At 47.5% G+C, this 9,373-nt stretch overlaps 1 protein-coding gene across 1 annotated transcript; it reads right to left on the bottom strand.

Annotated features, from left to right (window-relative positions):
• Positions 1 to 268: 268 nt before the first annotated feature.
• On the bottom strand, positions 269 to 9,055 carry rft1 (RFT1 homolog). The gene is made up of 10 exons (XM_039015989.1): positions 8,773 to 9,055; positions 4,952 to 5,037; positions 4,382 to 4,498; positions 3,968 to 4,259; positions 3,471 to 3,605; positions 3,016 to 3,276; positions 2,732 to 2,876; positions 2,452 to 2,557; positions 2,018 to 2,267; positions 269 to 1,031 (listed from the first exon to the last, which is right to left on the bottom strand). The coding sequence occupies exons 1-10, from the start codon at positions 8,833 to 8,835 to the stop codon at positions 867 to 869; spliced, it is 1,620 nt and encodes a 539-aa protein (XP_038871917.1). The 5' UTR covers positions 8,836 to 9,055; the 3' UTR covers positions 269 to 866.
• Between the last annotated feature and the right edge of the window lie 318 nt (positions 9,056 to 9,373).

The following is a 9,373-nucleotide window of genomic DNA, read 5'->3' as shown; positions in this document are numbered from 1 at the left end:
ACAATTTAGCCAAAACCCTGGTTGCGTCTGCCAGGAGGCTGAAACTTGGCTACAAGTTGATTTTCCTGCAAGACAATAACCCCAAGCACACATTAAAATCCACCTTTCTTTTGTTAATTGACCACAAAATATCAACATTTTGAAATGACCATCTCAGTCTCCAGACTTGAATCCCATTGAAAGCCTGTGGTTTGAATTGAAGAGGGCAGTCCATAACAGCAGAGGAAGGATATCAAGGATCTGGAAAGATTCTGTATGGAGGAATGGTCTAAGATCCCTCCCAATGTATTCTCCAATCTCATAAAACATTTTAGGAAAAGGCTCAGTGCCATTATCCTCGCAAGGGGTGCTGGAGTATTGACCACTATCTTTTTGAGAAAAAGCAAACATTACTTGTTTAACAAAATCTCTTTCTCTGAGCAATTGTATTAGTATATAATAATATAATTTCCCCGAAATTTGATCATACAATATAGCTCAGTATTTGTTTTTATTTATTTTATACAGTATTTTTTTCTTTATCAATGTTGCCAATATTTTTACTCCTGACACACACACACACACACACACACACACACACACACACACACACACACACACACACACACACACACACACACACACACACACACACACACACACACACACACACACACACACACACACATATATTTCTGGCCAGTGAGCTGCTCATTCCAACTTCACCCTCAGTCCATGACAGGGTCAACAGGGTCACTTATGATTGCAGCTGTTTCCACATTCCCCTCCAAGTCACTGTGTTCAGATCTATCTATCCTTCTGCCATTCGGTTTATCCTGTCTCTCTCTCTCATTATAGCTGGCAGGTTACTCCTCTGCTGGGCAGGTTTAGGTGTGTTTCTTCCCATAGCGAGGTAAGAGCTGAGTCCGAACAAACTGAACAAGTTTTGTCTCTGTGAGAAGGACAGTGACAAGTACACCCAGTAGACACCCGGCCCCCACGGCGATGTGAACCAGCCTTAGTAACCATCCTCCGTCACAACAGAACACACCCTGAAACAGCAGAGTACAGACAGATGGGAAATCGGATTTGAATTTTAAAAAATATATATTTAAAAAAAAAAGTTTTTTAATTTTACCCCCTTTTCGTGGTATCCAATTGCTAGTAATTACTATCTTGTCTCATCGCTACAACTCCCGTACGGGCTCGGGAGAGACGAAGGACGAAAGCCATGCGTCCTCCGAAACACAACCCAACCAAGCCGCACTGCTTCTTAACACAGCGCGCCTCCAACCCGGAAGCCAGCCGCACCAATGTGTCGGAGGAAACACCGTGCACCCGGCTCCCTTGGTTAGCGCGCACTGCGCCCGGCCCGCCACAGGAGTCGCTGGAGCGCGATGAGACAAGGATATCCCTACCGGCCAAACCCTCCCTAACCCGGACGACGCTAGGCCAATTGTGCGTCGCCCCACGGACCTCCCAGGCGGCGGGCTGTAGCAGAGCCTGGGCGCGAACCCAGAGTCTCTGGTGGCGCAGCTGGCGCTGCGATGCAGTGCCCTAGACCACTGCGCCACCCGGGAGGCCCAGAAATCGGATTTTATGGTAAATAAATACATAGACAGATAAGACAATCTGTCTCACTATTATCTCTGATTATTTGAGAAGAATAAATATATAGTTTGTATACTAACTCCCATTTCTATGATTGTAAGGTAGAAACAATAACTGTTTCATTAAATGTCAGAGACAGACTTAAGTGTGATTGGCTGATATGTGATTGGATGGTGTATACAGTATGTGGGGTGTATCAGAGGAGGCTGGTTGGAGGAGCTATAGGAGGATGGGCTCATTGTAATGGCTGGAATGTAATTAATGGAACGGTGTCAAACACATCAAACATATGGAAACCACATGTTTGACTCAGCTCCATTTATTCCATTACAGCCATTACAATGAGCCCATCTTCGTATAGCTCCTCCCACCAGCCTCCTCTGGCGTGTCCAGTAAAGCAGTGAGGAGAACAGTTATAGTGTGGTACCTCAGAGAGAGCAGTGAGAACTGCACTGAGAGCCAGAGCCAGCAGCAGAAGAGGGGAGGGCCTCAGGCCACGCAGAGGCGTCCACTGGCTGGACAGGAAGTAGCGGTGGATGTAGAACAGGCTGTGAAGGATACGCAGGCCCATGTTCAGACAGTTAGCCAGGATGAAGCCAATGCCCCCTGCCCACCACGTCAGCATGTAAGACAGGAGCAGGAAGGAGATAGACAGAGCCAACATCACCAGGTTATACCTGGGGACAGACGAGAGGGCAACGTAAGCAACATGATACACACTGTGTGTGTGTGTGTGTGTGTGTGTGTGTGTGTGTGTGTGTGTGTGTGTGTGTGTGTGTGTGTGTGTGTGTGTGTGTGTGTGTGTGTGTGTGTGTGTGTGTGTGTGTGTGTGTGTGTGTGTGTGTGTTTGCCTTCTCTCACCTGTCAACCTCTTCCTTGCTCATGGCAGCAAAGACAAAGCACTCAGTAATTCCATTAATGGCCAGTAGGAGCACATAGGAGCTATAGCATCGCAACAGACTGGGCCCTTCAATATAACACAAATATCATTACACACAACCACTCACATAAAACCAGTAGCTTGAGGAATTAGATTATTCCAATCATTGCTGAATAAGTTCCTTTATCTCTATAACTCCAGTGATTCAGTTGACTATGGTGGTTGACTCAATTAATCGATTCATTTGGTTAGTTGACTCACCTGCACCACTGCTCAGTAGAGATCCCCCATAGATGTCCAGAGCCAGGTGAGAGTAGGCGTAACCAAACACTGTGATGATCAGACCAATCACAAGCACCAGCTTCAGCAGACACTCCAGAACTTCAGCTGCTATGGCAACCTCCTCCTGCAGACCAATCAGCAAGCGGCATCAATGCATCTGCATGAGCTATGATGTGTGTGTCAGACAACTTTATTTATCATTGGCCACTGACAAATGGTGAAATGAGTGACAGGTATTTGATTGGCTGACTCTGCCCTCTGACCTGTTTCTGCTGCCTGACGTCCCGCCCCCTCTCCAGGACTTTGGCAAAGAAGACGTAGAAGCTCTCCTCGATGGGCAGGAAGATGAAACGGGCAACCATTGAGCCCAGGTTGTTGACGATGTCGTACACGCCCTGCTCCCCGAAGCTCAGCACATTGAGGAAGGTCATGACATAACGCTCGCCCTCTGTCAGGATCTGCTTCAGAAAGGACTGCTTGAAGAAGCTCCACGTCAGCCTGGCCAACGTCCAGTCAATCACAGGCTACAGACACACACACAACGGGATGACAGCACACACAGTTGTGACCTGACATAGTATATGAATGAATGAACCAAACAATCAATTTATCATTGATTTGTCAGTTAATACAACCAATTGCTTTCGTATACTGTATACTAGCTCAGTGAGGAGTGTATGTGGTGAGTGACGGTTAGTGCTGTTGTGGTGAATGTTACCTCTCCTTCAACTCTGGAGGGCAGCAGGTCTGCCACACGCTGCAGGGGGAAGTACTTCCTGTTGGCCTCCCCAGAGCCCAGGAAACGCAGGAAGTAGACAAAGTAGCACAGCACCAGGAACCCTGTGTACACCAGCTATGAAGGACAGGCCAGTATAAGTTAGCTAAGTAGACACTCGTCCACAGTGATTTATGAGGGTTGCATGCAATACCATCTCCACCTATATAGATTCATATTTACTAACACAACCTTACTCCATGACCACTTCATCTTTTTGACAATACCTTCTATGCACACAACCCTCTAACCATACTCCCTTGTAACCAGTGTTGTAGTGGTAAAAAAAAAAAAAAAGTGGGTAAACGCTGATTGCGGTGAATTAAGCAATGTTGCCTATACTTTCAATGCATTTTTATGCAAAAGGTGGGTAAACGCTTGCGCTAAATAGACAAACATAAGATCATTTGTATAAGGGATGGAGCTGTGTATGTATGTACCTGAGCAGCAGAGAATATGTAGAGCCCCCACTGAGGAGCAGAGACCACCAGCACCACTGTCAGAACACACTTAGCCACCATGGCCAGGCTCTCAGCAACCACCTTCAGCCTGACAAACATATGGGCCTGAGCCAGGACCCAGAGAGGCTCAGCCAGCAGCTCCTGGAGTGCGGCCAGGGCAAAGAGCCCCACAGCGGGGCCGTAGTGGGGGATGGTCAGGGGATCCGGAACCTCCAGGAGCCACAGCCACACACACACCAGGAGAGATGCCCATAGTACACCCAGCGGCATCCTGGGAGGATGACACACACACAATCATTTGTTATGCAGATAGTGCCGATGAAAGACCCAACTGTGTATGTTCTGACCAGAGCCAACACTGTGGAGCAGCAGCTCCCCTATAGTCCCACTCACGTCAGCCATAGCAGGTTGATGACTTGTCTCCAGTTGTGATCTGTTCCGCCACTCAAACAGGCTCTCCTGAAGGCCTCTCTGGACAAGAAGACCAGCGTGGAGTACAGCAATGTCAACCTGCGCACACAAACACACATGCACGTGCACGCACACACACACACACACACACGTGCACATACAGTATGTAGTGGTGTTAGTTTTTGTTTAACTGCAGGTTTGGACAGCTCATATTGCAGCAGGTGTAATGTTATACAAGAAGGCAATTCCACAGTAACAGACTGATGCTGAGACACTTTCCACTTTAAAATGTACGTCAAACCGAAACCAATGATTGCAAAGTTAAACAAACCACACAACTCCCTAAACTTCACTTCTGCACTGTTCTTCAAGTAAATGTTTTTGTAAAATATTCTGTGGAAATTGCTCAAAGTCATCCTTGTGCATAGAGTTGTACGGTTTGTTTAACTTTGCTATCATTGTTTTTTGTTTGGCATACATTTTAAAGTGAAAAATCTGAATCCCAGCATCACTCTGTTACCATGGAATTGCCACAGAGTAAAACAATCTTACCTGACGTTGACTACGCCAATCAACTCTTTGGACACAAAGCGCAGCGTGAATGCGTTCAGCAAAAAGGTGAGCACACGAAACATGACCTAAAAATAACCAGGAACATATTCAGTAGGCACATAGATAGATATGCAATGGACATGATTATGTCACGTGGAATAGAGATTGCTCTGTAACTTAGATGTCTTTCTGCCACTTGAATATTTTATGCCTTAGGACAACAAACACACACTTGCTTATGGTAGCCCATCATATCCGATGACGACTTCCACTTCTGAGTTAACGGTGAATTCTTTGGTGACTGTAGAATCCAATCCGAGATCCACAAACTGTATTGCAGGTGGGGCCTATGCAGTCTATTGTTGGCGGGGCAGGCATGGTTGAATGTCTCCTGAGCTGTTTTTGCTGTCTCTTTGTGCTCCTCTCCTCCTCCCACCTCTGTACACGATCTTGCAGAACTGCCACCAGGTGGAACGGTTGGCTGCAGCATCCTCTAGGTCTGTGGGTTTGATGTTGCATTTCTTCAGCAACGTTTTCAGCTGGTCCTTGTAGAACTTAATCTGCCCCCTGCAGACCACCGGCCAGGATGTTCCGTGGCAAGCGCTCCTGAAACATTCTAATGACATGCCCAAGCGAGCGCAGTTGGCGTTGGATGACCATGGCCTCCATACTCTTACAGTTGGTGTTGGGCAACCATGGCCTCCATACTCTTACAGTTGGTGTTGGGCGACCATGGCCTCCATACTCTTGCAGTTGGTGTTGGGCAACCATGGCCTCCATACTCTTGCAGTTGGTGTTGGGCAACCATGGCCTCCATACTCTTGCAGTTGGTGTTGGGCAACCATGGCCTCCATACTCTTGCAGTTGGTGTTGGGCAACCATGGCCTCCATACTCTTGCAGTTGGTGTTGGGCAACCATGGCTTCCATACTCTTGCAGTTGGTGTTGGGCGACCATGGCCTCCATACTCTTGCAGTTGGTGTTGGACGACCATGGCCTCCATACTCTTGCAGTTGGTGTTGGGCGACCATGGCCTCCATACTCTTGCAGTTGGTGTTGGGTGACCATGGCCTCCATACTCTTGCAGTTGGTGTTGGGTGACCATGGCCTCCATACTCTTGCAGTTGGTGTTGGGTGACCATGGCCTCCATACTCTTGCAGTTGGTCTTGGGTGACCATGGCCTCCATACTCTTGCCGTTGGTCTTAGTATATCTGTATGGGCCACACGGTTGCACCAGATGATTCCCAGGATGCACTGCAGGCATCGTATGTGGAATCGCTTGAGCTGCTTGTTGTGGCGACTGTAAATGACCCAGGCTTCACAGCTGTAAAGAAGTGTGGTGATGCAGACGGCTTAATAGATGGCGACTTTGATGTGGAGGTGGAGATCCCTGTTTTGGAAGACCCTGCACCTGAGTTTCCCGAAGGCATCTGATGCTTGCTTGATCCTATTTTGAATTTTGAGGTCGATGCTGCAGTCCTCCGAAAGGATGCTGCCCAGGTATTTGAAGGACGGGACTATTGCCAGTGATTTGTGTTCAATGGTGCAGACAGGCATGGTGGGTGGAGAGCTGGATCTCCATTGGCAGACTACCTCAGTCTTGGTGGTGTTGATAGACAGTCCCATCCTACTATAGACCCTCACAGCCGCTACAAGGACGGACTGAAGGTCTTCCAGAGTGTGGACCACAAGAGCACAGTCATCAGCACACTGCAGCTCAAGAAACCGCTCCATTAAAACCTTGGTGGTTGCTTGGAGCCTCCTGATGTTGAATAGGTTTCCATCCAGCCTGAAGTCCACCGCAACCCGCTGCTGTCCTCAAGCTCCTTGTGGAGAAGCTGGGTGACACATAGGAGGAAGATGTTAAAGAGTACCGGTGCCAGCACACACCCATGCCTCAAATCAAAGCGCACTGACTCCTGCCCTCCTATGGCCACCCGAGCCATCATCCCATCATGGAACTGGCAAAGGATGTTGATAAATATGTCTGGACAGAATGCCCCATAGTAGTTCCCTGCTCACAGTGTCGAAGGCCTTGGAGAGGTTGACAAAGGCCATGAAAAGGTCCTAATGTTGTTCACGGCACTTCTCCTGGAGTTGCTATGCCGTGAATATCATGTCGACCGTACTCCTGTTCTTTCTGAAGCCACATTGTGACTCTGGCAGCAGTTCCTCTGTGATGTTGTTTGCCAGCCTGTGTAGCATCACCTTGGCCAGGACCTTGCCGGCAACAGCCAGAAGGGATATCCCCCGGCTGTTGCCGCAGATGGACTTGACACCCTTGTTCTTATAGATGGTGACAATGTTTGCATCCCGCCACTGTTGGGGGACGATCTCACGGTCCCAAACCTCAGTGATGTACTGGTGGAGCATTCTGGTGCAGAAGTAACCTCCCTTCTTAAGTAGCTCTGCCGGGATGCTGTCAGTGCCAGGAGTCTTGTTGTTCTTGAGGGAACGGATAGCTGATAACACCTCTTGGAAGGTCTGTAGGAGAATGCTGATTGAGTAGTGCATCAAAGTGGTCAGACCACTTCATCAGGATCTAGTTTTAGTCCTTCAAGAGAGTCAGACCATCAGCTGTTTTCATGGGAGTGACGGAGCGACTTCTAGGGCCATAGATGGAGTGACTTCTAGGGCCGACTTCTAGGGCCCGGCTCCCGAGTGGCGCAGAGGTCGAAGTCACTGCATCTCAGCGTTAGAGGCGTCACTACAGACCCTGGTTCGATTCCAGGCTGTATCACAACCGGCCGTGAGAGTCCTATAGGGTGGCGCACAATTGACCCAGCGTCGTCTGGGTTAGGGTTTGGCCGTCATTGTAAATAAGAATTTTTTCTTAACTGACTTGCCTAGTTAAATAAAAAATAAAATGTTGATTGGTAGAAATGTGAAATTCCTGTGACTTATCGTCCACCATTTGTTCTGCAGAGCACGCAAGGTTGTTTGCACTTCCTTGAGCGATGCACGCCATTGCTTGTAAAGGGTAGTAGATGTGGGGCTGTTGAGAGTAGCCCTGTGCGCATATTGTCCAGTAAGGTTGTGATGGTGTCAGAGTTCTCATAGAACCAGTCCTGATGTTTCCTACCTTTGTAGCCAATGGAGTGGGCTGCTGCCTGATAGAGCACTGAGCTAATAGATGCCCACTTCTGGTCCTCTGCGCTCAGAAGAGGCTCAGTCTCCCTCAGCCTTTCAGCGAGAGAGCGACAGATGTACATTTCACCTCAATTATGTTGACTAACAGATACCCCCCTCGCTATTGTTATTTTACTGCTGCTCTTTAATTATTTGTTACTTTTATTTCACTTATTTTTCATCTTAAAACTGCATTGTTGGTTAAGGGCATGTAAGTAAGCATTTCACTGTAAGGTCTACACCTGATGTATTCAGCGCATGAGACAAATACAATTTGTAGCATAACGCATCTTGGCTAGGGGGATACGGAGAGACATGAGTCTTTCACTTATGCAGACAGGTGTTTCGGTGAGGCTGGGTAGAAGGCTGTTCTTAATTGCCAGTCACACACCATGCTGATGTTGTCCACCCGGAGGGTAACCTTTCAAGAGGATGTAATCTTCTCCCTTCTCTTTCAGGGAATCTGGTCCCACTCAGGGCACACACTAATCGCATCAACAACTGCTACAAAATCTAGGCATTCAGAAAAAAATGCTACATAAAAGGATATTTCACTACAACTAACTTAAAAGTATGTCCTCCACATGCTACTCTGAGGGGGTGGATATAAGGTATTTTAGCAAGGACACTATTGTCATCAAGTGCAAAAAAGGAGTTTGGCATAGGTAATTATAATAGCTAGCTACTTTACCTGAAGCAAGACATTGTATGACGCGAGAGTGGAGGCATTCTTCAACATATCTTGGGAACTCATCGTACAGCTAGCTAGCTAGCCCTCTTCCTTTGAGGCTTCTGACAAAGCTTCTCCAGAAACTGCACCGTGAAAAGGAGCAGACTCACAGATACGGACAGTAAGTGCGTTATGAAGTATGAATCTGTACTAATTGTTGTGCCATTTGTCTTTTCTGGTGGATCGTATGACCAGACCTGACTACATACAGCTTTAGAGATTTCATGCTATCAACTTCCGTACACATGGAAAGTCACTACCACGTCACCAGAACGATTTGTGTACATTATGCAAGTGGCCCGCTAGGCGGCGTGGTCACCGCAGCGTTGAGTTTTGGATGCAGGAACTACTGTAAATAAGAAATGAAAGTCTCATGGGAATACTGCTATGTTACATTCAACATCGCATACCCCCCCCCAAAAAATGATTTTAGAATGGACATAACATTTACTTGTGCCAATTGTGTGCGTTTCTGTGTCTGTTCACAATTTGCAGAAAGCAAAGGCCATTTCTTCTTGAGTGCAGTGATAGTGTGGTTTATAAAACGTCACTCCCTGCTATC

Source organism: Salvelinus namaycush, chromosome 20 (assembly GCF_016432855.1).
Source record: "Salvelinus namaycush isolate Seneca chromosome 20, SaNama_1.0, whole genome shotgun sequence".
NCBI lineage: Eukaryota > Metazoa > Chordata > Actinopteri > Salmoniformes > Salmonidae > Salvelinus > Salvelinus namaycush.
The sequence above is the reverse complement of the archived record's forward strand: the minus strand, read 5'-3'. Positions and strand labels throughout refer to the sequence as shown.